Source organism: Orcinus orca, chromosome 11 (genome assembly GCF_937001465.1).
Source record: "Orcinus orca chromosome 11, mOrcOrc1.1, whole genome shotgun sequence".
Classification (NCBI taxonomy): domain Eukaryota; kingdom Metazoa; phylum Chordata; class Mammalia; order Artiodactyla; family Delphinidae; genus Orcinus; species Orcinus orca.
This window is the reverse complement of record NC_064569.1, coordinates 97,530,475-97,558,137: the sequence shown is the minus strand read 5'-3', so window position 1 is coordinate 97,558,137 and position 27,663 is coordinate 97,530,475. Positions and strand designations below refer to the sequence as shown.

The following is a 27,663-nucleotide window of genomic DNA, read 5'->3' as shown; positions in this document are numbered from 1 at the left end:
TTCAAAGGACTAGGAACGGAGGACCTCAGAGTTCTCGACGCAGCGTTGGCAGCTGGACGACGGGAACAGTGCGTTCAGGGTTCTGAAGGGACGTGGTCCCCAGCCTGGAATTCCATACCCAGCCCAACTGCCGGTCCCGGGTGAGGTAGAAACAGGCGCTTGTAGTCACATACCGTCCCACACAGTTGTCACAGTCAGGAGGCAGCTCGGGGTGGACTCTGCCACCGTGTGCACGGACACCAGCGAGGGGCACACGGGTCAAGGACGCAGTCCATCCAGCCCGAGGGAGATTGCAGGAAGACAGTCGTGGGGAGCTGAGGGGCAGGGGCACCACCCCAAGAGGTAGGTGGGATTAGAGCACACCTCCTGCATTTGGCCGTACGGAGAGGGTTTGCCACAGAGCTGGAGAAGGAATTCTTAATAGGTCCGTAGAACACTAAGCAGGCAAGCGAAGGAGACACAAGATCTTCTGCAAAAAGGCAGTGTAGTCACTACACGGTGTACTTTGAATTAGGCTGAAAATTGTCCCGGGACCGTGTCGGCGAGGGAAGCCTGCAGGAGGGAACGTGGCTGGGTCGCCGTCTTGCTCGGTCAGAAATCAGTAGCCCATGAAAACACACAGATGGTGAAACAATGATGTAAGCATGTCAGAAACCTGAGGGTAAGAGAAGAATCAGCAAGGGTTTGCTCTGGACGTGGGAGTGGGGTGGGGAGGGGACCTGGATTTTCTGTCCTGAGTCTTCTGACTTTTAAACTAGGTACATGTGTGACTTTGGTAAATAATAAAAGTGAAAATAAAAGAATTCCAGGACTTTCCTGGTGACCAGTGGTTAAGAGTCTGCCTCCCAATGCACGGGACACGGGTTCAAGCCCTGGTCCGGGAAGATCCCACATGCTGTGGAGCAACTAAGCCTGTGCAACACAACTACTGAGCCCGTGCGCCTAGAGCCTGTGCTCCGCAACAAGAGAAGCTATCGCAATGAGAAGCCCGCGCACCGCAACGAAGACCCAACACAGCTGAAAATAAATAATAATAATAATAATAATAATAAAAAGAATTTCAAAGGGTTCCAGCCCCGGGATCCTGGTGGTCGGGGGCTCAGTTCTGATTGGTTCTGACCCTAGAGTGCTGGCGCCCGCGTCCCCAGAGTTCTGGTGGGAATTTTGATGGGCTCCACCCCAGCCTTGTGGCAGGTCGGACTGGACTCTGGATCCCGGGGGAGTTCCGCCCGGAACCCCGGTGGTTTCCTACGGGTCTTGGCCTCAGAGGGCTGGTGTCAGAGTCACTGCCGACGCTGAGGTGCCACCCGGGAGTGATTTCACTGCTGTCAGCAGAAGCAGGTCCGTGAAGGATTGCATCACGTCTGTTGAGTTGAAAATGAGCTGCTGGAAAGCGTGTGGCTTGTGTTACTCTCTGCCAGGCAGTCCCACCCACCCGGCAGCCCTGTGTGTTCCCGGGTGGAAAGCCTGGCTGTGCCCCGCCTCACCTCGGACTTGCTGGGCGGCGGGCTGGCCTCCCGGGCGCCTCTCCCCGGGGGCTTCGGACGCAGGGGGATGGTGGGGTGGGGGCTGAGGCCCCGCTTCGCCCGCACCTGCGGGAGGGGAGGCCCCCCAGCGTCCTGCTGCAGCAACGCGACGGCCTCGCACAGGACCCTCCACCCGTCCCCCCTCCCCTGGGGGTGCTGGGGAGGCCGCGTAGGGAGGTGGGGATGTGGGCTCCCCTTCCGGGGTAGCGCTCCCCTTTCCGGCTCTGTGACCTTGCACTGGAACCTGATCTCTGAGCTTCCTTGTTCATGCGGGGGTGCTGGTAAACCCTCCCTCTGCCGTGTGCTCCCTCACAGGTAGGGCGCCTCCTGTGGGCTCTAACGAGGCTGGTCTTCCGATGCACATATTTAATGGAGGCGTGGATGGAGCTTGTGGAACTGGCATGTCGATATTGATGTAAGACATACTAACGAGGTGTGACTGGGTCATTACCTGCAGGGGCTGCAGGGGCGGGCGTCCTGAAGACCTCCCTGGGAGAGGCCTATTTTGGTGGAAACTCTTCGCACAGTCGTATTTCTAAGCGCACGGACCCGCCCAGTGCAGCTGCCCTGAGCTGCCGGGTGGACGGGCCTCACCAGCAGGAGCGGGCAGGCTCTGTAGCCTTGGGTACAGTTAGGCCGCAGGAGCCTCATCTGTAAATGGGGATGGTGGTCCCCACCTCTTAGGTTGGTGTGAGGGTCCTGTGGTTGATGGACAGAAGTTCTTTCTGATTGAAGAGCCGCCACAACACTTTCTTCCTTCAGGGCCTTTGCTGCAAAGCTGTCTCCTCGAGGAGTCTTCCTTGATCAACATATCCCGTTGAACAAACCCAGGGTTTGTTCGTGCATTCAGAAAAGGTGAACTGAGCCTGGCCATGTGCTGGCTGTCCCGGCAAAGAGCCAGACAAAACCGCTCGTGCCCTGTGGAGGGCGGCGGGGTGGGAGCACGCAGAGGACCGTGCTCGTGCCCTGTGGAGGGCGGCGGGGTGGGAGCGCGCAGAGGACCGTGCTCGTGCCCTGTGGAGGGCGGCGGGGTGGGAGCGCGCAGAGGACCGTGCAGGCCGTTCCCGGACTGTCGCTGCAGTGGGGGCCGGGGCAGGGCGAAGGGTGCTCGTCATGTGGCTGGTCAGGGGAGCGCTCACACCTGAAGGACCTGAGGGAGTGAGGAAAGGGCTCCGGGCACGGGACCAGCCAGGAGGCCGGTAGGAGCTCGGGAAAGGGAGAGAGGCGGGTAGGGAGGTGCCGGGCATGGGGCGTGGAGTGTGGCCGGCAGGCCCGCAGGCCAGGTTGAAGACCTTGCTCTGCTCCTCGGAGGGTCCTCGGAGCTGCGGGGCCCTAAGAGGGGCGGGGAGCCCTCGGAAGTCCCTGTGGGGATGGTCGGGTGGTCCTGGCTGCTTTCGTTGGACTGAAAGGAGGGTGAGCAGGGCAGAGGGCTGCGGGGCCTCCAGCAGCGCCCCCGATGGAAGGGTCGGCTCCGCGCTCACCTTGATGGTAGGTGGGCGAGGCGGGCTTTGGGGGGGCAGGAGGCAGGGGCACCTGGTCCGGCGGGGAGCTGGGCGGCAGGTTCCATGTGGGTCGGTGCGTGCGGGGGTCAGCGTGGAGCTGGCCTTCGGGGTGGGGCTGCTCGAGGCCCCGGGGGAGTGTGTGCAGCTGGGAGACGAGGGGGCAGCACTTTCAGGGGGCGGGGGGAGATGAGGAATCAGCAGCAGAGACCGATTCCCCCGAAGCGAAGGGACCAGGGTGGTTGGGGAGGAGGACCTGGCCAGCGTGATTCTTCTGGGGGGTCAGATGGGGTGATGACTGGGCAGGCCCTGGCTGGCCGCGGTCCCGGAGTGGAGCTGAAAGCCTGGACGGAGTGGGGCCGCGCAAGGGCTGGGGGAGCACAGAGAGCTGCCTTTCTCCCCAGGCTCCCTTCCTGCCACCCCGGGGTGCTGCTGGGGCTCTGCCCTTGTGGGGTCAGCCCACTGCGTGTCCCGACCCAGGCCCCTGCTTTTCCTTCCTGCACAGATGCTGAGATGTTGGATTTGCTTGCCGTGTCCTGTGTGCTGGGCCCCGGGGGTGTTGGCGGGGAGACGGCGCTGTCGCCTCTGGAGTGAGGCCTTGCAGTCGGTGTGGTAATTGGGAGCGTTGTAAGCAATTCGCGCCGGGCGAGGATGAGTAATGGGGGACGTGGGGGTCCGGGAAGGCCAGCTTGCTGGAGGAGACGACTTGAAGCCACTGTGCACGGGCTGCAGGGTGAGGGCCAGCAGGGAGCCTCCGGGGGAGGGGAACCCGCATCCCAGGGGGCTGGTGCAGAGTACAGGTGAAGGGACCACCGGACTCCAGTGTATGGACACTGGGAAGCTGCAGAAGGGTCTAGGCTGGGAGCCATCCACCCTGAATCTGAAATTCGCTGTTCATAAGGCACAGAAGGGCTGTCCTCGAGTCTGGATGGGGTACCTGTCCAAGCCGCGTTGCTGGGACAGCCCGTGGGGTGGTCTGAGAGGAAGGAGTTGGCGGGCAGGGCTGTAGCTGCGGCCCCACGAGCGGGGGAGGCGCCCTCGACACACACGAGCGCACCTGTTCCCTGGAGGGCCTCTCTCCGTCTTTGAGGGTCTGGGGTGTCCCTGGGCAGAGTTGTCCCATCTCCATGCTGGCTGGGCCCCCTCCGTCTTTCTCGGGGAGCAGGTTCTGCTGACCACAGCGCTGGGCAGACAGGTGGTGTTTCCTTTGAATTGAATTATACCTTGTGTGTGCATACTTCCATGTAACTGCCACCAGAACAAGGTAAAGAGCCGTCCCGGCACCCCAGAAACTCCTTCATGTCCTCTTTGAGTCGATAAGCTTCCCCCGGAGAAGCGCTGTCCTCACCTGTCGCTGCAGCTTACGTCCCCATTCCGGAGCCCACAGGAATGGGGACGTGCAGGATCACACAGCAGACACCCTTTGCTGTCTGGCTTCCACTGCTGCCTAGTGTCCCGTATCCTGGCTTATTCATTCATTCTGCTGCTGACCGATGTTTCCAAGGTTTGCTCTTCTGAGTAACGCTGCAGGGTCGTTCCGGTATGTGACTGTCGGTGTTGTCTTGTACATTTCTCCGGTCACAGGGCATAGCTGTGTTTCACTTTAGCAGGTACCAGTAGACATAGTTTTCATTGTAAATCATTATTGGCTGGCGAGTCATTCCCCTGGACCTTCATCACTCCTGGGTAAACGAAAATTCAGCTTCTGGAAACCCAGGACTGAGAATCGTCCGTTCATGACAGTCCTCGAGCCCTGGGGAGGCAGGTACTGTGTGTCCTGTTCACTCCTCACAACAGCCTTGAGAAATCTCCTGCCTGCGTTTAGTGCCAAGAAAACAGGAGCTCAGAAAACCTGGCTCACCCGCGGTCACCCCGAGAGGTGGCGTTCGGGCCAAGGTCTCACGCCTAGGCCGGTGTTCTTCCACTAGACTCGAGGCACTCCTGGGACGCTGCACGCCCCCCAGCTCTGCGGCCCTTCAGCCCTTTTTCTGGGTGGCAGGCGCTGACCCAAGAGTGGGGCTGGCCCTTGGGCTTCCTCTGGGCGCCCCTCACTGGGCTTCTCTCCCTCCAGGCACTAGCCTGCTGCAGGAGGTGGTCTATTTGGTGAGCCAGGGGGCCGACCCTGATGAGATCGGCTTGATGAACATCGACGAGCAGCTCCCGGTCCTGGAGTACCCGCAGCCGGGCCTGGACATCATCAAGGTGGGCTCTGGGCGGGTGGCAGCAGCCCACACGACCCACTTGGGGCCTTTCCACGGTTGCACCCTGAGTGACGGGTGCTCCTGAGGGGTTCCTGGGGGCCTCGTGGGCGGAGGGAGAGCAGGGAACTCCCGGAACCCCCAGGTAGCTGGTGGGAGGGGGGAAGACTGATGGGCCTGAGCTGGTGGCAGTGACCCTGGAACTGAACCAGTGGGTGACGTGGGTGGCTTGGAGGTGGAAAGGAGGCAGATGCCAGGAGTAGGGGAGATGGGGGGAGTGTAGGGGTGAGGGGCCTCCCGCTGTGGCTCATCCCATCTGTTGAGGGGGCTGGGTGGGGTGTGTTTGCATCAAACATTTAGTGTCAAGAGTGAAAAAAACATATTCCCAAGTCCCATCCTTTCTACTCCTCAGACAGATCTGGAGTTTTTTCTCTCCATCCTCCCCTCTGCCACCTCTTCGTTCAGGCCTCATTTCCTGCGTGGCCCGCCTGTCCCTTCTCCCACTAGACGAGCAGCCTGAAATAAGCTCTGAGAATGCCCCCCACCGCCGGGTCGTTGTCCCGCATAAGCCGGTCTCTGCACCCCAGCCTCCAGCGTTGGCCCACCTGCGTCCAGCCCCTCCCGCCCCTGTGCCCGCCACGGTGCTGCAGCCCGTGTTGACCCAGCGCTGAGCCTTCCAGTAGAGCTGCGTGGGCCCCTGCCGCGGGCTGCCCTGCTCTTGGCTTTGGGGTCCCGCTGAGGACTGAACTGACCGTGATGTCACAGCCCTCACAGAGCTGAGATCCCAGTGAGGGAACCCCCAGGACAGGAAAACTGAGAGTCCTAGTGGTTGAAGGGTGACCACGCCAGACGGGAGCAAAGTGGGACGGAACCGGGCCTCTCGGGGAGCGGGGGGCACGTCTGAGTCACGGCCTGGGAGCGGAGCTCTGGCCGAGGGAGGGACCGGTCCGGTCCAGGAGCCGCAGGAGTTCTGCGCTGAGGCTGACTGCAGGGCCCCCTCTCCGCGACCGCTCCAGGCTGCCATCGCGGCCCACGTTCTCTGAGCAGACCCCTGACGATACACTGTGACTCAGGCCACGGGGGCCGAGGACGGGGACCGCGTCGGCCCGTGTCTGCCCCCAGGGTCCAGCCTGGGCAGGGCTGGGGGGTCCTGTCTCAGGTGAGAAGGTTGTTCGGGGTGCAGGTGGTGCCGGTCCTGACTCGTCTGTGGCCCTGTCCGCCTGGGCCCCAGAGAAAGGGCGCGTGTCCTCTGAGCGCCTCCCCTCTGCCCTGCTGCAGGAGCTGACGTCCCCCCGCCTCATCAAAAGCCACCTCCCTTACCGCTTCCTGCCCTCAGACCTCCACAGCGGCGACTCCAAGGTAACTCCGCGCCCCGCCGCTCCCCGCTGCTCCCGGAACCAGAGGCCCATGTGCCAGTCCAAACGGTGGTCTGTCACAGGCCCAAGTTCCCAGACAACCTCGGTGTGCTAAGAGCGCTGGAGAGGCTGTCCTTGACCCCATGTCTGTAGCATTTGATCCATGCCTCTCACTTTCGCTTTTCCTCACAGCTGAACTTGACCAGCCAGAGCCCAGCCTCTGCCCATTGACGGCCTGAGGACTCATGGCTGCTTTCACTGTCTCTGATTTTTTTCCTTTTTTCTCGACTGCATTAGACGTATGAGGCCTATAATTCTCATCACCAGGGTCAGGGCTGTAAGTTTTCTGTCTTCCGCTGATTTTAAAGTAGCGCTAGAGACACCCCAGTGTTCACAGCAGCACTGCTTACAATAGCCAAGACATGGAAGCAGCCTGAGTATTCATCAGCGGATGAATGGATAAAGAAGTGTGGGTTATGTAGACAATGGAATATTACTCAGCCATGAGAAAGAACAAAATGTTGCCATCTGCAGCAACATGGATGGACTTGGGGAGCATTATGCTAAGTCAGACAGGGATAGACAAATACTGTTTGCCACCACTTTTATGTGGAATCTAAAAAAAATACAACAAACTAGTGAGTATAATAAAAAAGCAGCAGACTCACAGATACAGAGAACAAACTAGTGGTTACCGGTGGGGAGAGGGAAGCGGGGAGGGGCAGGATAGCGGTAGGGGAATAAGAAATACAAACTATTATGTATAAAATAAGCTACAAGGATATATTGTACAACTTGGGGAGTATAGCCAATATTTTATAATAACTGTAAATGGAATGAATATAACCTTTAAAAGTTGTGAATCACTATATTGTGCACCTGTAACTTATATAATGTTGTACAGCAACTATACCTCGATTAAAAAAAAAAAAAGCGCTAGAGAACAGAAATATACTAAAACACTCAAGTAGCTGTCCAGCTGATGCTATTGCGTGGACAGGAGTGCATCTCTGCTGAGACGGAATGATAGAGAAAAAGCGTTTGGCCTTGGTGCACGAGGGGCTGACTTTGCTGTTGGAAACGGGGTCAAAAGAGTGGGTTGTAGGTCCGTGGAACCTGCACAGGGCGGCCTGCCTGGGACGGAGGATCGCAGACTGACCTCGTCCGTCCCTCTGTCCCCCCCGCCACTCCCTCTTGCAGGTCATATACATGGCCCGGAACCCCAAGGACCTGGTGGTGTCCTATTACCAGTTCCACCGCTCCCTGCGGACCATGAGCTACCGAGGCACATTCCAGGAGTTCTGCCGGAGGTTCATGAACGACAAGTGTAAGTGTCTGCGAGATGTTACAGCGGGGGTGCTCACTGCTCGCTGAGCACCCGCGTGTCCTTCGCGGTGCCCCCAGTTCTACAGTAACCGCGGGCTTGGCCTGCTTTCCCGCTGGCGGGCAGAGGAGCTGGGGCTGAGGGCTGTCAGGAAGCTTGTCCGAGGTCGAGCTAGTGCCAGACAGAGTGGGTGTCCAACGCTGAAGCCCTTCTCTCTCGCCACATCCTTGGGGTTCTGAGAAGTTTCCCGATTAGAAGCATCCCTCTTCCTGCCTGGATTCCGAGCAGTGAAAACAGTGGCCCAGGTACCACTGTTACCGGTGCCTGAGGCCAGAGTGGAGGCTGTGGCTTCATGTGAGAGCCCTGTGGGCCTTTAGCTGGACTTGCGGGTCAGGCTTGGCCCCCAGCCCCAGGCCCGTGTGACAGGCGGGGTGCACTTTGGGGGAGGGGGAAGGCAGTGTTCTGGGCAGGATGCCTGTTCCCAGGGGAGAGGGGCGAGCTGGGCCGAGCGAGCCGGGGCCCTTCCACGTCTCCCCTCCCCGGGGCGGAGTGGGCCAGGCAGTGGGCCAGGGAGGGAGCCGTCCCCTTGGCAGTGGGGCTGGCAGCTCCTCACTACGGTTCTGTTCCCCGCACCCCCCAGGTGGCTCCGCCATCGCCAACCCTGGCTTCTCTGGGCACCTTCTGTTTAGAGTTTGCGCCCAGGAGGGTTTTGAAAGGGGTCTTACGTACCTGTTGATTAAACCGGCACCCAGACTCCTCTGCACCCGAGGAGTGTACAGATGCGCTCAAGTAACCCTCAGCCTCGCGGTCCATTTGTTGTCCAACCCAGTCAGGGGTTCTGCGGTGAGGTCATGGGACGGGGTGGGGTAGGGTGCATAATGGCGGTCCAGGAGTACAGCGCCCCAAATTTAAATGGGTGGCCCGACTGGAGCTGCCTCCCGAGCCTGGCTGAAGACCAGGTCCTCCATGGTGCGCCGCCCACACCGCCTGGAGGCCCTCTCTTCCCTGCCCTTGAGTCTTTGCTTCAGCTGGGACTGGGGGGGGGGGGGGGCGGTGCGAGGGGACAGACGTCGGTGGCCCCAGCGGCTGTACCCTAAGGCCCCTGGCACCTGCTGAAGGCCTCTGTCCAGCCTCCCTTCCCCCCAGCCCACCCACCGCCTGGCTCAGGCCCCTCGGGGTCTGCCAGGCATTTGGAGCAAGCCACTCCTGTGGTTCCCAAAGCCATATTTCTGAGGCCCACTTTGCATCCCTGCCTTTGTAGAAGCAGTCACTTGCATGGGGACACTGTCGTAGATAGCAGTGTCCCCCAAGTGCAGACTGCCCTGCGGTGCAGGGCTGAAAGCCTCCTGCCCGGGCCAGAGCCGTTACAGGTTGCCTAGTACAGGCCTCTCCGCGCTGTGAAGGTCACAGCACTGCCCGGCACTGAAGTTCAAGGCTGCACACGCTGGCTGTGGTCCCGCCAAGGCCTCTGCGCCCATGTACTGATCCTCCCCAGTCCTGTTCACTCTCTGCTCCCACCCAATTCCTGCTCTCGAGGAGGCTTGCCTTCTCTGTCCGAGGTTCTGAAGAACTTGAAGAATGAAGTGCGGAAGGGGCAGTGAAATGATGCTGTTCGCTAACAGGGCGAGGACACGCTGCCCGAGCCCTGTGTTGGGGGTCGTGACCTGCGCACTGCAGGGCTGGGGGGCCCTGGAGCCATGTGCCTGGGGGACAGGAGCAGGGTGGAGGAGTCCCTGTGTGTGACCACTGTCCTGTCACCCCTGTCCCCGTGCGAGCGACCCTGTCCTCACGTCCTCGCGGTCCCCAAGTCACCGCCCGTCCAGCCTACCCCGTCCCCGTCCCCAGCAGCCCTGGCCGTCTATCTGCGAGTGTTCTCTGGGAAGGAGTGGCGTTTTCTTACCTCCGTGTCCACGCCCAATGGACTGCTCGGCCCCGGGGCGTGGCTCACCTGGTCTGCGTGCCAGCTGTGGGCCCAGACTTGGGAGACTCCGCTCGGGGCCCCGAGGTCATCAGCCTGTCCGTGAGCTGCGCAGGTCCCTTCCTTCTCTGGACTCGCCCTTGTCCTGTAAAGCGGGAAGGCCGGCCTGGCTGTTATGTCCTGCCCTGTGCGTGCACGGAGCGGGGATGTGCCAGGCCTGGAGTCCAGGGCCCCGCAGCTAGAACTCTGCCGTGGGAGCACCGGGGCCCAGAGAGGGCCAGGATTCGCCCAGCAAGGCCTTTGGCTGAAGCCTGCCCTGTGTTGGTTCATTTCCGTCCCCTTACCCCTCCCCTTCCAGAGCTCCCCCGCTTCGTTCCACATGAAGTATTGGAGGGGCGCCTAGTTGGCCCGAAGAGGGCCTTCTGCTCTGATCTGGTCCCCAGGGCCCGCCCCTCAGCGACCCCTGACCTGCGCCTCCATCCCTCAGGACCTCTCGTGGGGCTGCGGGGCCCAGGCTGCTGCTGTGCTGCCACCTGCTGACGGGATGGCAGGCTGACGTTGTCGGGTCGCGCTGCCTGGGACCCAGGCGTTGGGTCACCCCTGTTTTCCCAGCCTTGGTCACGCGTGTAGGTGTGAGAGGTTGTCAGCACCTTGAGGTGTGCCTGTGCGGGGGCGGGAGCGGCCCTGCCACCCAGGGGCCTCAGCGCTACAAGTAGGACCCTCGCTGGCGCCTTGCCCGTCCCACCCCGTGGAACCTTCCACCAGAGAGGAGGACGCACAGGCGCTGCCCCTGCAGGCCCTCCCGTACGCAGGGCTCTCCGCGCCGCGGCAGCCCTGGGGGGGCGGCAGAAAGGCTCAGGGCCCGCCGGGTCTCACGGCCAGCGAGGAGATGAGGGGCCGGCTGCTTCTGTCCCGAGCCCTTGTCCTTTGCCCTCCGCCCTCTGACCTTGCCAGCTGCTTCTGACCCGCTCCGCGGGCCCCCGCGGCCACTTCTTATGTCTTTAAGGCCCATTTGCAGGCCTTGCCTCTGTGCGCCGTTTCCCCTGCTGCCTCTTCCCCTCCGCTGCCTGCCCAGCCCTCACTGATCCTTCGAGGCCTGCCCGTGTCCGCGGGGCCTCCCTCCCAGTGCCGGTCACTCCATGTCGCCGTGCCAGTCTCCTTGGGGCTTTGCCGCCAGGCCGGGAGCTCCACTGCAGGGCCCAGTGCTTGCGAGCTGGACGGGCGCTCGGGCGAGTGAGGACACAGGCAGCAGGGCCACCACCCCTGACTGGCCCCTGTTATGCAGCCGGACCTGCTTCCCGATGCCCAGCAGGCCCAGGGGCCCCCATGTTCTTCAGCCGAGACCTTCCTCTGATTAATGTGGAAGCCCCCTTGGGAGATGTCCTCACAGCGATGGGCACACCAGTGTGAATCGGCAGTGAGAATCAATCGTTTTTATGAAAAATGTTGTGAAGCAGCTGGGCCACACTGATCTGTCTCTGCCTGTGTGACCTCAACCCCACACCAAGGCCCTAAGGAGCGTGGGAAATGCGAGGGCTGGGGTGTGGGTGTGACCTGTTGTCCCGTCCGGCCCAACCTCATGTGCCAGGACGGGGCCCGCTGCCCGCCTTCATCCCCGCGCCTTCCTGGTTCTGCCTGGTTCCAGGATTCTGGCTGTGACGCGTTTGCCTGGCGAGCCCCATTCGCAGCTCTGTCTGGAGCCTCCCGCACCCCATCCTAGCCCCGACAGCCAAACTCATGGGTCCTGTGTCCCACTTCCTCTGGGCGTCATTCTCTTCCTGGTCACCCCTTGTTAGAGGAACTCGTGGATGCCGGGTACCGTCAGTACCCCCGGAGAACAGAGACTTCCACGGAAGGGTCGGGGCTTCTAGGCATCCGGGAGGCAGGGGCCGAGCTTGGGCAGGAGGCCAGGGCACGTGGCTCATCTGGGGGGCTGCTGGAGGAGCCCAGGGCTTCCTGAAACATAGCTACTGGGCAGAGGAGGGGAGCCTTCTGGCAGGGAAGGCGGGGAGCAAGGCCGCCTCACACATGCCCGCTCCCTCCCTGTGACTGGTCACCTGTCCCCTTGTCTCCACAGTGGGCTACGGCTCCTGGTTTGAGCACGTGCAGGAGTTCTGGGAGCACCGTATGGACTCGAACGTGCTTTTCCTCAAGTACGAAGACATGCACCGGGTGAGTGCCGTAGCGGTGGTGCCACGGGGGTGAGCGCCACGGGAGGCAGCTGCCGGCCCTGCCCTCAGTCTCACAGCCGCCGCCCCCAGTGCGGGCGGGTGGGCGGGGCCTGCAGCGCCAAGACCCCGGGCATCAGGGGTGACAGCTGGACTCAGGAGTTCCAGGAGGGCCCAGGGTCCCCCTGACCAGTGTTTCGCCTCTAGCCGGTGCTGGCCCCCCAGGCCTCTACCCTGCCCTGGCCCCTGGCCAAGCACAGCTTCTGGGTTGGTGGCATGCGGTGCTTTCGAGAGGCCCATTTATTGTTTTTCTGCTTCAACAGCAGTGGAGTGATAGCCGGACTCACCCTGCTGCCACCCAGCACCCTCTCCGTAGGTGACCAGCTTGGGGCAAAGGGCTGAGATGGCAGAGTCCGAATTTCTTGTCCCAGCCTGTTTGCCTTAGGGTGGCAATTCTCAAAGTGCTGAGAACCCCGGCGGGTGTACCTGTGAATCCATTCCTGTGACGAGTTCTTGAGTGCCCGGCACAGAGGGTGACGGGCACTAGGTGGTGGTTGAGTGCATGTGCCAGGCTGGGCGGTGGTGCTGGGGCAACGAGGCAGGACCTCTCCTGTGCCCTCGGGAAAGCGAGGTCTGGAAGGGGGGCCGGCACGTCCCGTCCCGCCTCGGTGTCAGCACCATCGTGCGGAACCCCGCTGCCCCCTGCCGGGTCTGAACCCTGCCGCTGCCCGCGCAGAAGTGCTGATGCCCCTCCTTTCTCAGGGCGACAGTGCGAACCTCCCCCAGCCCAGCCCTCCTCCCCGCAACGTCCTTCCCTTTCCTCAGCTCCTCTTTGCCGAGGGACCTCAGACTTGTCTCTGCTCCTGAGCCCCTCCAGGCAGCCACACTGCCTCCAGGCAGTAGTCCCCAGGCTACTCTGTCAAGGTCACCACGACCCCCATGTGTCTGGGTCCCACGGTCCCGCCCTCCTAGCAGCAGGCAACAGGCAGTCGGTCACGCTTGGTCCTGCGTCCCCGCATCCCTGGACGCTCCCCTTGACTCCTCCATGGCAGCAGCCCTGCCTCTGCCCCCAGACCTCAGCTCTGGTCTCCGCCATCCACACTCCCTCCCCTGGTGGCCTCAGGCGGGCCTCGGGCCCCCAGGCCCGATTTGGACCCTCTCCAGGCTCATCTCCGTCCACCCACTGCACCTTTCTGCCAGGGTGTGTGGTACAGATCGCAGACTTAACGTCTCCAAACCAAACTCCAGAGGTGTCCCCTCGGGTCCTCCGCAGTTTCACCCGTCTGCATCCAGGGCAGCGGCTCCGTCCTCGCTGCTCACGCAGAAGTCTGGACTCATCCTTGACTTCTCCCTCTCTCACACCTGGCCTTCATTTTCCAAATCCTGTTGGCTCTACCTTCAAAACGTCTCTCTTATCTGACTGTTTCTCCCCAGTTCTGCCCCCGTTTCCCTGGTCCAGGTCGGTGTCGCTGTGGCCTGCGTTTTCACAGCCTCCCTGCCTCTTCCTCCCGCCCCCCCCCCACAAACACAAACAGTGAAATGCACTGGATGATGATAAATGCTGAAAAATAAAGCAGAAAAGGGAAGTGCTGGGGAGGGGCAGTGGCAGGTTTAGGTGCAGGTCAGGAAAAGCGGCACTGAGGGGGACAGAGACCTGAAAGAAGTGAGGGAGTGACCCATGTGGACACCTGGAGATGAACATTCCAGACAGGACACAGCAAACTAAAGTTCCAGAAAGAACCTGCCTGACAGGCTGAAGGAACAGCATGGAAGCCAGCGTGGTCCCGGCTGTCAGGCCCTGCAGGTCGGGGTGCGGGTCCGGGTGTCTGCCCAGAGGGACGTGGGCCAGAGTGAGCAGGTGGGCGGGGCCCCTCCGGAGGCTGCTGGGCTGCGCCCGTAATGCTCCGCTCTCAGGAATGGTGCGGCGATGGGGCCCAGAGGTGGCTTTATGTCAGCGAGTCAAGTAGAGCTGAATCTTGCTTCACACCAAGCCAGCTCCGCCTGTCCGGTGGGGTGGGCCGGCCCTGAGGCCTGTCTGGGGTCCCGGGGTCTCCCAGTTCTCCCGAGTGCCAGTCGAGATCCCAGCCGATGGCGTGGCATGGCGGGGCGGGCGGGAGAGAGCGAGCTGCTATTGCTCCTGGCGCAGCTCCGAAGTGCTTTTCCTTCCTGCTGCTGCTTAGAATGACCGCAGCTGTATCAGGACCTCACGTCTGCCTCCGTGGGACCTGGCTTTGAATCCCAGGTCTGCCACTTGAGAGCTGAGTGCCCTTGGGCAGTTTCTTAACCCGAATTTTATTTCCAGACGAGGCCGGTTTCAGGCTTGTCTTGAGGCCTAAGTAAGGCTGTGGATACAGTCCCCGAAGTCGTGTTCTGTAAAGGCGCCACCTCCGACAGGCTCCCGCGCTCTGCTCTTGTCTTCCAGGACCTGGTGACGATGGTGGAGCAGCTGGCCCGGTTCCTGGGGGTGTCGTGTGACAAGGCCCAGCTGGAGTCCCTGATCGAGCACTGCCACCAGCTGGTGGACCAGTGCTGCAACGCCGAGGCCCTGCCTGTGGGCCGGGGTACGCGCCCGCCTGTCCCACCCTCCTCCTCTCTGCCTCTGCCTGGGGCCCCGGGGGCCTCGTCCCCCTTCCTGCCGGTGTCCTCGCGCTTTCTGGACCACAGTCCCCCCATGTCAGGGTTCCGCTGCCCTGAGCCTCATTTCTCCGGAGCCCTGTGTTCTTCGAGGGGCAGGAAGGTAACCCACGAAGTGTTGCTGAGGCTCCCTGGAGCTCCCCGCTGGAGTTGGTCTTGTCACCCCGCACACGGTGCCGGAGTTTGCTGGTGTGGCTGCCGGGATGTCTCAGGCTCTGTGGGCAAGAGGTGTTTCAGGCGGGCGCCTTCCCAGATGCCCCACAGGGCAGACCCTGGGGATGGGTTGGGGGCTGTCATGTTTAGAAGCGCAGCGCGCGCACGTGGCCTCCTTGAGTTCCAGCTGGCCCGTGGGAGTCGAGGGAAGAGGGTGCAGAGAGTCCGTGTGCGGAAGGGCCGTTTTCCTCCATCCCCCGGGGAACTAGCAGCCTGGGAGGAGCAGCCCCGTCGGGGGAGGGGTGTGTGGTGTGCGCGCGTGCGCACGCGTGTGTGTGTGGTGTGTGTTTGGTGTGTGTGCGTGAGAGAGAGAGCGCGCGCGCGAGCTGGAAGTGCAGGCCTCGGCCGTCACAGAGGCTGGCGCTCCCTCCTGGTGCGAGAGCTGTGTCTTGCGCGTGAAGCAGTTCGAGGTGAGGCAGGTGTTGCAGGCAGGAATCCTCCCCGGACCCACTTGGGTTGCTCTCCGTGCCCTCAGGGCTTGTGGTATTTGAGACTGTGGAGAGCTCGGGCATTAAAATCCCCGGCACTGCTGGGTGCCGGCCCAGGCCTGTGAGCACCCCTTCAGCAAGAGTCGCGCCTGACTCGGTGCTGTGGACCGGAGGCCGGTTCCCAGCTCCCTCGGGTGGTGCCGGTGCCGAGAGGAGGGCCCGGAAACGACGCCGGACTCTGCAGGCAGCTGCCTGGAGCGGAGAGAAGAGCTGGGCTGCGGCCTGGCCTGGCCAAGCTCGGGCCACGCCTTTGAGCTTCTCTGGCCTTTTGTCCTTCCTCTAAGGAGGGCGGGTCGGGGCTGCCAACCCGCTTGGCTCCCGGGGCTGTTCTGAAGGTCAGGGGGCGAGCGCCTTCCTGTAAAGGCAGGTGGGCCGCTCTCCAAGAAGACATTAACAAGCCGCCTCACCCTGCCGTTTCGTTCCTGGCTGCATCGTCACAAATGTTTATTATTTAAAATTTATTTGCTCTTTTTTATTTTGCTTTCACTGTGTTTTGTTATCCTTGGGTGTGACCTTCTCCAGAATCCCCCTTTCGGTTCATTTGTGTGGTTAAGAAGTGTCGAGAACATACTGCGTGCCCATATGCTCCTTCCGATGTGTTTGCTTTATCATCGTTTACCTTGGTTTTGCTTTATTTCAGTTCTTTGATTTTGTTTTCTTTTAGCATATTGCCTCTTTGCTCAGAAGACCTCCTTGCGTTGGTGAGAATGCAGGGGCTTGAGTAGCCAGCTGCATTGCTTAGATTTGATTCATATCACAGCATAAATTGCACTGTCTTGATTCCAAATCCTAAACCAGGTGGGTGACTCCTTTGATGAGCTCTCAGCTGCCTCAGCTGAGAAAAATAATCATGGAAAAATATATTTATGGTGTGACTGGTCTAGAAGCTTCTAGTTTTGTCCCTTAGGTATCATTAGAGGGTAGCAAGCACAGTTTTTTCCTCTCCAACACTGACATATAATTTTTCATCACCGAAGAGAAAATCCTTGCCACTTTGGATCTGTTAGCACAGCATTTGCAGGGTTGCAGTTTCATATGTGAGGTCCTGTGAGGACAAGGACGACTGTTAATAACAGAGCTAACGAAGGATGTTTGCTGGAGACGGTCAGAGCTCTGATCTCAGAGATGCTGACGGTGAATAGAATTCTAAATGGGCATTTCAGTCCCCCGAGGCAGCTATATAAAAGCACAGCCCCAGCTCTCCGGGTGATGCGTTCACAGCTCCTGTAGGTGGGAGGGCGGGACCCCCACTTGTGACATCTTCACAGTCGCCATTCATATGTGACCAGAACAACTGAAGATTTTGTAGTTAAGGAAAGTGGGTTCAGCAGTTTTCATCATTTTGAGCTCTCTCTTCCCTTCATAAAGGGATGGGTAGGCCTGTGCCTGCACCTCAGTCTGCACTCTCCAGGCTCCCTCACATCTGCCAGGAGGAGGTCTCATTTTCTTTTTTTTTTTTTTTTTTTTTTTGCGGTACGCGGACCTCTCACTGTTGTGGCCTCTCCCGTTGCGGAGCACAGGCTCCGGACGCGCAGGCTCAGTGGCCATGGCTCACAGGCCCAGCCGCTCCGCGGCATGCGGGATCCTCCCGGACCGGGGCACGAACCCGCGTCCCCTGCATCGGCAGGCGGACTCTCAACCACTGCGCCACCAGGGAAGCCCGGAGGTCTCATTTTCTGACCAAGCCTCGCTGAGCTGTGGCTGCGATGGAGTGGCCGGGGGCCCGGGGCTCCTTTTGATGTTGAGTTGGGAGCTCCGACTTTTTCTCCCTTTAAATTCCTCCCTGACGATGCACGAGCAGGCTTCTCGAAATCTTCACCCTTGACCTGGTCAGGAGGCTTCCTGCTCACCATAAAATGTTCTACCTTTTTGGATGATTTTTTTTTTCCTTTTAAAATTCTCCAGAAGCAAATCCTGCCTTGGTGGAGCTGTTGAGCCGTGAGTGAGTAGTGGTGTCACGAGGACCCAGATCCACGTGGTGCCCGGAGCCGCAGATCTGTCCCACAGACACTGTCTGTCCTCTGGGGTGTTGTGACCCACCCGCTTTGTGCCTGGCTGGGGATTCAGTGGTGGATGGGCAAGGCCCGCAGCTCTGCACACTTGTGGTGCTGGGCGGAAAGCGCGTCGGGATGACCAGACTCAGGGAAGAGGGTTCAGCTGGTCTGTAGTCCACTTGGCCCATCCTGCCCCAATAGGCCAGGTTCAGAGGGGTCCGGGAATAGATCTGGAACCTTCCAGATCCATTTCCTGTGGTTTGGTAGCTGGCCTGACAGCAAGTGAATTCAGCACATTCTGCTCGTTTGTGTTCTAGGAAGAGTCGGGCTGTGGAAGGACATCTTCACTGTCTCCATGAACGAGAAGTTTGATTTGGTGTATAAACAGAAGATGGGAAAGTGTGACCTCATGTTCGACTTTTACTTATAATAACAGCAACAGCAAACTTGCATGCTCACAGTACCCAGACACTAATAGCTCAGAGTCCCGTTTGCACTCATTTGTTACCCGCTGGACAAACTCTGGAAGCAGCGTAAGACACGGCGGAGAAATGGAGGAAGTGGGGTTATTTCCGATCCAGAGCAGCTGTCTCACCTTTGGAATTTGAAGTCTACATGTCTGATTACAAAGATTGCGGTTCTGATGACCTGGACCATACGTATCCTGTCTGTAACATATGCAGCTAGAATGTCTACCTTTTACAGCCCACATTATTTATTGTATTTTATAGAGCTTTTCACTGGAAATCTAAATAAATGTCAGTAAACCAAATAAAAGTTCATTTCCGAGGGACTCAGGAGCGAGCCACACCCGAATGGTAGGAAGAGCTCAGGGTTGACTCTTTATTTTTGTAGTTTTCTTCCGTAAGGCACAGCCATTCGGTTCTTGTCTGGTTGTGAGACGCTGGTGAGGACCGAGGGTGAGTCGGGTGTTGGGGGGACCTTGTTTCTGCTGGTGGTGTTCAGTTCTCAGTAGTCGCCCCGGGATACAGCAGGAACTGTTCACTGGGGCGTTTTCAGAGAGGATGCCCTCCTGCCAGCGACCCCCGGCCAGTGGCTCCGAGGCTGATGCAGAGGACCCAGCGGGACGGGCGCGCGATGCGGTGACTGGAGAGCCTGCCACAGAGACACTGAGTCCACTCGGAACCTGACTTTTCGTTCCGCAGTCTTACTTTCGTTCCCCAAAGCAGAAACCTGCTTATGTTGGCAAACAGATGATTGATGGTAAATTCTAGAACTACTGGGTCTTTACATACCATTTATTCCATCTGGGCCTGCAACTCTGTGCCCCAGAGACCCAATGTGCGAGCGTAGCGCCCTGTCTCACCCAGACGGGGCTGGCGATGTCGCCTTCGGTGCTGTGTCTGAGGGAGGGGAGGTGCGGTCTTTAGTGCCCCGCCACTCGCTTCGTTAACTGGCCCACGTTAGCCCGGAGGAGTGATGGAAGGGCAGCCAGTGAGAGCAGGGCCAGTGGCCAGTTTGTACGCACGCTGCCGCCGCGGTGGGACGGGGCCGTCCCGGCTGTCTGTCTGGCTGGGAAGTTCCCGGAGTGGTGGCCGGAGGGGTCGCCACCGCGCGCGAGGGGTCTGTTGTGCATGGTGTCTTTGGAAAGTGTGGACGTGCGCTTTGTTACTGGCTAAGGAGAGCAGCTGCAGTAGGGCAGGTGGTACTCGGCGTCTCGCGGTGCGCTTAGCTGCACCTTTTCTGTGTATCTGCGAGAGAGGCAGCTTTCTGTGAAATTTCTTTTCTATTTTTCTATTTCTAGTACTGTATGGATATTACTGAGCTCCACACATGATACTTCTGTGCTTGCTTGCATCTTTAATAAAGACACGTCCCATGCCTTGTGTCCAGCTTGTGCTGACAGGTGGAGACGGGGGCCCTGCGTGGTCCCCTCAGCGCTTCAGGGCAACGAGAGTGAGTCCCGCTGACCTCCGTCGCTGGGGCTCAGAGGGGCTTGGGCCCGTGTTGGGCTGGGTCACTCAAGGCTCAACGTTCCAAGGGTTGAATTTCCCTCACTGTTTGTCCCTTCGCCTTTGGTATCTTTTAAAAGCTGAAGTGAAAGGAAGGGTGGGGGAGAAAGGAGAAAAGCATGGGAGAGGTTTTGGTGCACCTGGGGGTCCAGGGGTCTCAGTCTCTGTCTTGGAAGGGCCCACTTTCAACAAGGTGGACGGTGGTATAGAGACCAACCCGGCTGATTGCACTTCGCCCCTGTGAATTCCAGAGTCCGTCTAACCGATTCCTTGTGGAAGGAAAGTCCAGAACATTGTACTGAATAAAGCTTCGGCTTTCTGAAAAGTCATGTTTATTTTCAAATGGACGAGTTCCTTTAGGTCTCAGGTGAAATCCCGGAATTTATTTTGGTACCTGGGATGACCCTAGACCCCCAGGCCCCAGGTTAGTTAAAGGAATATTCCAGTCTGCTATGTCCCAGGGGGTCTGCTCCCAGATCACTTACAAATCACCTAAAATAAAGCAGAGCCCTTGGATCAAGAAGCAGGGCAGTGCCATACAGTCATGGTGCTATTTAGTGAATGTCCACTCTGGCCCTGCCTAGTTGATGTTTCACCACATCCTATGGACTCACTGAGTACACACTTGAGCACCTGCGCTGCACGGGGCCCTGCTAGAGGCACTGGGGATGCAGTGAAGTGGCAGAGGGCCCCGGCCTGCATGGCGTTCATGCTCTCGTGGGGAGATGACGTCACGAAACCATGGGTGAGTACAGGCTCAAGCAGGCTGTAAGGGACCAGTGTGCTCCTGAAGGACCCGGGGAAGCCCAGTGCAGAGATGCTGCTTGAGCAGAGACCAGGAGGACATGAGAGACTCAGGCTTGGGGCCGCCTGGGGGAGGGGCAGGGCAGGGGGAGTGTGTTGGGCAGTGCCCAGAGACTGGGCGGTGTTTGGAGGGAGGCCAGGAGTCAGCTCACGGAAGTCCTCGCAGGTCGTGAGGGTTGGATTTTGTACAAAGAAATGAAGGCACAAGAGGGCTTAACTGAAGGAATGCTACCTGGTTTGCATTTTCAACTCTTAGCTGGCTCTAAGCGTTCTCAGGCCATGTGTGCTGGGAACCGGCTCCTACCTCGTGCACACGGAGCAAAGTCAGGGGCGAAATGATTCAAGGCAGAAGGTGCCGTGGAGCCCACGAGTAGCGCCAGTTTGGAGAGTGGAATGACCCATGGGTAGCATCCGGATGGGATTTGAGGGGCCGTGAGGTGAGGAACGTCTGGACAGATGGAGAGGAGACAGGCCTGGGCAGAGGGCGGATGTTACAGACACCCCTCAGGGTTCCTGCACGTCAGGGGCCTCCAGTGAGTCCCTGGTGGCCTGGCCTTTTGACTTCACAGACCCAAAAGATCCCAGAAAGTATCTGGGGCACCAGCACAGGGCTTGACTAACAGCCGGATTCAGCCACAGCCCCTCACCAGCTGGGACCACCCCTGTGCCCTCCGCCTGGCCCTGACACTGTGCCAGCCTGGCCCTGACACTGTGCCATTCGGGACATGTCACCCTTCCCCCACTCACCCAGTTTCTTTGTCTGAAAGGCCCAGGAGGGCCTTCCTGGCTCAGATTTGGTGGCCCTCCCACCTAAGCATGTAGGCCACTTAATTTCTCTGATCCGGTGTCATAAGTTACGTAACGGAGGTTAGCTTCATCCTGCTTACCTCGTGGGATGGTCGTTACATGATCTCAGTGGCTTTGAAAGCATGAATAAAATTCGCAGAATTGATGGTCTGTGCCTGGCACTGCTGGTGAGCACCCCCTAGTGGCCAAGTCGCCGGTGACAGCCGACCTCCTCGGTCCACGGTGAGGTCCCTCACTCCGGATGTGGCCCTCAGCCCTGTGGATACAGGCGAGGTGCACAGTCCCTGTCCCGGGAGGTCCCACGTGAGGGACAGTTTTACCACCTTTCTGAGCAGAGTGACTGCAGTTGGTAGCTGGTGGAGGGAGTCCTTGGGTGTCCCCGAGGACTCTGGGCCGCGGATGCCGTCCTCCCCTAGGATTTGGCCCTCCGCCCTACCTGTGCAGCATCATCTTCCGCCCTTCACTGTAGAATGAGTGTTTTCAGACTGGGATGGTACGTTGGCCAGATGGTCCAGCCTCACCCAGCTGAGGGATGCCCTCTGACATTCCTGGACATCCGTCCCCGTCAAGCTCACCACCTCCTGGGACAGCCATTCCACTGCTGGCAGTCCTTTCCGGCCACTTGTGCAGACCCCCACCCAAGCCCGGGACTGCCCCCGTCTCTGGCCTCCCTTGCCTGAGACGCCCAGCCCTGCCTTCACCTGGCGAATGCTCCCCTCCGCTCCCAGGCGTCCCCTGCCTTCCTCTCATCCTGCCCGCCTCACTGCCCTGCGCTTGTCTCCCCACGTGGACAGTGACGCCCTGAAAGCAGGACCGTGCTGTGTCAGTCTTTCCCTACGTCGGAATTTGGCATATAGTTAGCACCTAACGACTGAGTGGAATCTTTCATTCTTGGAGTGGGTTTTGTTTTTTCTGAAAACCATCTGCCCTGTCCCTTCTATGCACTGTTCTTGGTCCTGCCCTTGGGGGCCGTAACCTCCCAGGCAAGAACTAGGCTGGTGCCCTGCCCCCTCACCAATCGGGAACAAAAGGAATGGTACAGAGGATGCCGAGCCAGGAGAGGTGACTGCACGGACAGCAGGAAGACTGCTAGATGTAAAAACTAGGGTGAGAGCTGAGTCTGCAGCAGGTGGGATGTGGGTAGGGCAGGGGCCAGAGACGGGCATGCCCGGTGGGAAGAAATAGGATGCACTAAAATGAGTCGGGCAACCGGTTCTAACCCAGCTCTGCCACCAGTGGTGGGACCGAGGGGGAGGTCCCTTTTCATCGCGCAATGAGGAGGTCTCGTATCAGGTGTCTTGAAAACCCACGCAGCTCAAACATGCTGTGACTCTTCAGTGGTCAAACTGTCTTATCAATTCAACCCGAGAGGAGCTGATCAATGGGGGAGACCGTGAATTTTTAGCCAGTGATGGACTTTGCCAGCGAGGGCAAAGAGAATGTGTTACAGAAACACCTGTCACACAGCCTGGGCCCACACAGCCATCGCCAAGGCGTGCTGAGCCTTTGCCAGATCTACACATCAAATGACAATCTGATTCTCACACTCGGATCCCTGTAAGCCAGTTGGCACCCGATGTCTGAGCTGCAGTCCTTAAATCTGTCCCCTCACCGCTGATGGAAGGAATCTGTGCTCTATTAAAAGCATTCTTTAAACACCAGAGAATGCTAAGTGTGTTTAAAATATAAAAAAATCAACCAGAAAATGCATTCCCCCCTCTTTAAAGTTGTCATCTTTACATGTATCCGTGGTGTTGGGCACCAGCTGGGAAGAGAAGTCTTAAAATATCACGAGCAAGGCCATCTCTGCAGAAGGAAAGACTCCCAAGGCCAACAAGACTCTCTCTTCTCCAATCTTTTGCATCCTCGAAAAACTTAAGTGAATTGGTTAAAATCTCCCCCACCTATTTCTGCTGTCTCTCATTTCCCCCCTTTACAATCCATAGTGCATGTGATTTCCAGAAAGTCCTTCTTACTCAAATACAGCTGGTAGCTTGGAGCCCATCTAACTCTGCTCAAGAACCACTGGCTGCCTGGGCCTCTGTGCCGCCCTCAGGCTCTGCCCTCTGCCTGGATTGCCGTCCCCAGCTCAGCCCAGATTACGGTGATTTAAGGTTGAAGCTCAGCATGGGCAAGGTCTACTCCAAGAAGCCCCTGAAGTCTCCTTCCCATGCCCACTCCTGTGTCTCTCATAACAGACCCCGGCCCTGCGACCATCTGCTTCTTGAGGCGACGGCCGTGTCTCTTTCACTTTCCTTGCTGCCGAGAAGTTAGCTCAGAAGAGACCGTCAGTGACGTGTTGGTGGTCTGAATGGTCCCACCATCCGTTGAATTCAGCCTCCCCTGGTCATCTCAACTGCAAGCACATCGTCTGTGACTCACCACGTGGGCCCTCTCTGGTCCGGCCACACAGCTCACTCCTACACACCTCACGCGATTTTTCCCCAACTCGGCTGGACCATTTTGCCCTCTTGGAAAGCCTTCCCTGCTATTTCTAAGTGTTGCCGATTCACGTCCACCACCTGCCGCAAGCTGGGCTCACAACAGTCTCCAGGAGGCCGTCGTGAATTAACTTAGCTCGCTGATGCTGCCGTCCTGTAGGTACCCAGGTTTCCATTTTTACCAAAGACGTCAGGAGGGTTGCCAATTATGGCAGACAGACTGATTTTCAGGGGCTGGTGGCTACCTCTCTCCTGGGTCCCTCCCACACTTGGGGGTCTCCAGAGGAGGAGAAGGCCAGAACCTTCCTTAGCCCAGAGAATGAGTGACTGGGGTGTCCCCACTCTCGCTGTGAGACAATATGTGACAGCAAGTACATTTCTCCCTAGAATGGAGTATGCCGGGAGTTAGAGCCTTGAATTCCGAAAGAGTAATAATTCCCTATAATAGGGTATTGGTTTACGTTTGTTAAGAAAACATTTTGTACTTGTTTTCAAGTTTCCTTTCCAAAGTGTGTGTTTTCAGCCCCAAGTAGACCATAAGCAGAGACTGTGCCTCATTCATCACTCTGTCCCCATCCTGTGCTTAGCACAGAGCTCCAATCCTATCAGGTAATCAATAAATGCTTGTTACCTAACTAAAGGCAAATTAAATGCTAAACAGCACTAATTACAAGCTGTTGCAAGATCCTGGCTCTCAGCAAAGAGAACTACTTGTGATTGTCAAGGGTTTGCTAGTTGCCCAGGTGTATGAAACATGAAATTGTTATTTTCTAACTGCTTCTTTGTTCCAGAGGGCGGGCCGTTCTTCTCAGATTGCTGCAATAAAATATCCGGAGGGCAGGGCAGGATTCATTAAAATTCTAAACGCCAGTATTCTACACTATGGAATCTTGTTCAGGGGTAAGACAAGTGGATTTTGATTCCTGTTTTCAAGAACGGAGACAACCAGTAACTGTGAAGGGAAATGAAGAGCTTCCTCATTTATTGGCACATGAAGGGGGAGCTGCTACTCCTAGCCTGTGTAGTCTCTCCACGGACGATCCTAAAATAGGCACAAAAATGGCCCCCTGTTTACAAATGATAATCAATTATTTGTAGAGACAGTGTTTAAAATCTGCAATTTAGTTGCTGGCTGACTGAACTAAAATGAGCAGCTGCGACACGTGTCAAGGTAAGTATCTGAGAGAGAAAGACCTATTTTAGTAGAGAAAAAATAACCACGGTGGCTTTTCCAAAAGAGCGACTTATACCTCATTTCTTCTTATTTAATTTTATTTTCGCCTAAGGATTGCTCAGGAGATTCTGGTCTTCATTTTAGGAGGCCACCAGAAGCACAGCAGTCAGGGAAGTCTTCCTAGCAGATTTCCCAGGGATATTCTCCGCTTCCCTTCAGATGCATTATGTATCCATGTCACGCACTGGCTCTTCCCTCCTTCTTTATGAATAGACGAGGTGGAAACGTCTGAGGGGTTAATCAGTTCCTGCTGCTTATTTCTCCACATGAAAGCGTAACTTCCATTTACAACATCATTGTTGATTACCGTGAGATAATTACAGGCTTGATCTTATAGCCTTGTCTCCTAGGTGTACTGAATTGTGGTGAAAATGTAGCCATGAGTACTCAGAACCCACAGAGCAGACACAGCTCGCCATGATCCCGAGTTTCTTCGTAGTCACTGAGGGAATGAGTTGTTTGCTGGCTGCCGCAGGCGTAAAAGTATTTCCCTCATCTTTCCATGGTTTGCTTCTCCAGATTATCCTCAAAGGTTTTGAGCAGCAGGTTCCTACAATGGGTTGTGTAGTCGAGGCTGAAACAATTTCTTGCGCAGTGTTTCTGGTTTCCGTGGTACTGCAGGGTATCTTGGACAAGGTAATGGGTTCAGCCCTGCTGGAAGCAGACCCACTTCAGGGCATCTAAGGGAGTGTTCTTTGGGAGGTGTGGCCAAGGAGGAAAACTATCTCCCACAGCATCCTCCTTGGAGCCACTGTCACATTATAGAACTCTGATCTGTTTGATCAGAGAGCAAACCTAATCTAATAGACTTTATGGGCTTTTACTGGGACAATAAACAAGTAAACACTTTGGAGTGAAGATGAAAGAAAAAGGAAGGAAGGAAGGAAGGAAGGGAGGGAGGGAGGGAGGAAGGAAGGAAGGGAGGGAGGGAGGGAGGAAGGAAGGAAGGAAGGGGGAAAGGAAAGAAGGAAAAAAGGAAGGAAGGAAGAAGAAAGAAAGAAAGAAAGAAAGAAAGAAAGAAAAAAAGAGTCCTAGGACAAAACCTCATAACAGACTGATTTAATCAGATGTTTAAATACATGGAAAAAATCATCCTTCTCTTCAAGGAAATAAGCAAGGATTCTGAGTTTCAAGGATTTTGAGCCAATTCTAGGCTATGTTGACCCAATCATACACCACTTATGCTTCACTGTTGAGTTCAGATCTGTTCAAAAGACATTTATTAAGTCCCATGTTTGCTCACACAGCCAACTATTAGCATTTTCCCCCTATAATTTTCCCTCGGAAAAGAGTGTTACTAAAAACTAGAATCTTTACAAAGACTCTAATGTAGCAGCTTATCTCAGTTAACTTTATTTTGAACAACAAATCACCTCAACTATTACTGGATTTGAACAAGAGGACACCTGATGGAATTGGAGAGAAGGAGAGACATTTAACACAGACTTAGTAAATTCCTAATGTCCTATCATTACATTTTTTGGTGTTGGATGTGTTAGGTGTTATTTTAAATAGGCCTTCTAAAGTGAACTTAAAAAATAGATACAGTGAGGGACTTCCTGGTGGTCCAGTGGGTTAAGACTCCACGCTCCCAATGCAGGGGGCCCAGGTTCGATCCCTAGTCGGGGAACTAGATCCTGCAGGCATGCCGCAACTAAAAACATCACCGTGAGATAATCCTGGAGATTACAAACAAATAGCCACAGAATGTTTTTTGTTTTTTTTTAAACAACTGTCCTGGTGTTATGTGAGTAGGTAATTCTGGCGTTAGGACGACAAGAGTGGCTACAGCACTAGACGTGAGGGAGGAAGCAATGATCATTAAGGGATCGAGTGGTACCATTTATTGAAATGGGTCAGAGTGAGGGAGGTTGGCAGATCAAGGGCTGTGTGGATGGCTGAAGTCCAGGTAGCCTTCGATACATACCAGTGGAGGGGGTCAAGGCTGGCAATAAGTATAAGAGGACCACCTAGGTCGGAGTCAGAGGGACCCTAATGTCCAAAGGCCATACAGAGGAGGAAAATTACCAGTGGGGCCTGAGAGTGGAGTAGCTGGTGATTCAGGATGAGGCCCAGGACCACGTGATGTTATCGGAGCTGATCAGAGTGAGTTTCAGGTAGGAAGGAGTGATTAACTGCGTTGAGTGCTACTAAGAGGTCAAGTAAGGTAAAGTCAAGTATAGAAATATTTATGAAAATTGACCAGGTGTCAGGGAGTAATAGAGCCATGCCTCTGTTAAGACTGATCAAGAGTTAACAGCAACTGAAAGAGAGACAGCATGTGTACATGACTCTACTGAGAAGTGGGTTAAAGGGGAGAAGAGAAATGGGGTGGAAACTGGAAAAGAATCTTTTTTTGTTAAAGATGTGGGACACCAGAACATGTTTCAACAGGGAAGGAGGGAAGAAAAGATAGATAGAAACACAGAGAATGAATGAATGAATGAATGAGATTGTTGGCTATTATGACAGAGAGGGAATAACTTAACCCACCAGTCCCCATACTTTTTGGCACCAGGGACTGGTTTCGTGAAAGACAACTTTTCCATGGACCAGGGTGGGGAAAGGGGCAGATGGTTTCCAGATGATTCAAGTGCATTACATTTATTGTGCACTCTATTTCTGTTATTATTACATTGTAATATATAAGGAAATAATTATACGACTCACCATAATGCAGAATCAGTGGGAGCCCTGGGCTTGTTTTCCTGCAACTAGATGGTCCCGCCCTGCTGTGCAGCCTGGTTCCCTACCGGGGGTTAGGGACTCCTAGCCTAAGCCCTTTTGGTCTCAGGACCACGCCTCAGGATTCATTTACACTCCTGAAAAGTACTGAGGGTCCCCCAAGGCTTCTGCTTTGTTGTGAGTTACATCTATCACTATTTACCATACTAGATAGAGAAACTGATAAAAAAATTTAAATACTTGTTCACTAATTCATTTAAAATAACAATAAACCCATCACATATTAACATTCTAATGAACAATTATGTTTTCCAGAACAAAAAGAATTAGTGAAAAGCAAGGCAGTTTATATTTTTACAAATCTCTTTAAAGTCTGTCTTGACAGAAGACGGCTGGATTCTC

General features: G+C 56.7%; 1 protein-coding gene across 1 annotated transcript in view; it reads left to right on the top strand.

Moving 5' to 3' along the window:
• Positions 1–19,159, top strand: part of SULT4A1 (sulfotransferase family 4A member 1) — a 32,113-nt gene extending 12,954 nt beyond the window's left edge. Inside the window, exons 2-7 of the mRNA XM_004279570.3 lie at positions 5,097–5,227; positions 6,502–6,582; positions 7,779–7,905; positions 11,898–11,992; positions 14,411–14,549; positions 17,635–19,159. Coding sequence (XP_004279618.1) covers positions 5,097–5,227; positions 6,502–6,582; positions 7,779–7,905; positions 11,898–11,992; positions 14,411–14,549; positions 17,635–17,747 — 686 coding nt within the window. The 3' untranslated portion in view covers positions 17,748–19,159. The remainder of the gene's footprint in view (positions 1–5,096; positions 5,228–6,501; positions 6,583–7,778; positions 7,906–11,897; positions 11,993–14,410; positions 14,550–17,634) is intronic.
• The last annotated feature ends 8,504 nt before the right edge of the window (positions 19,160–27,663 follow it).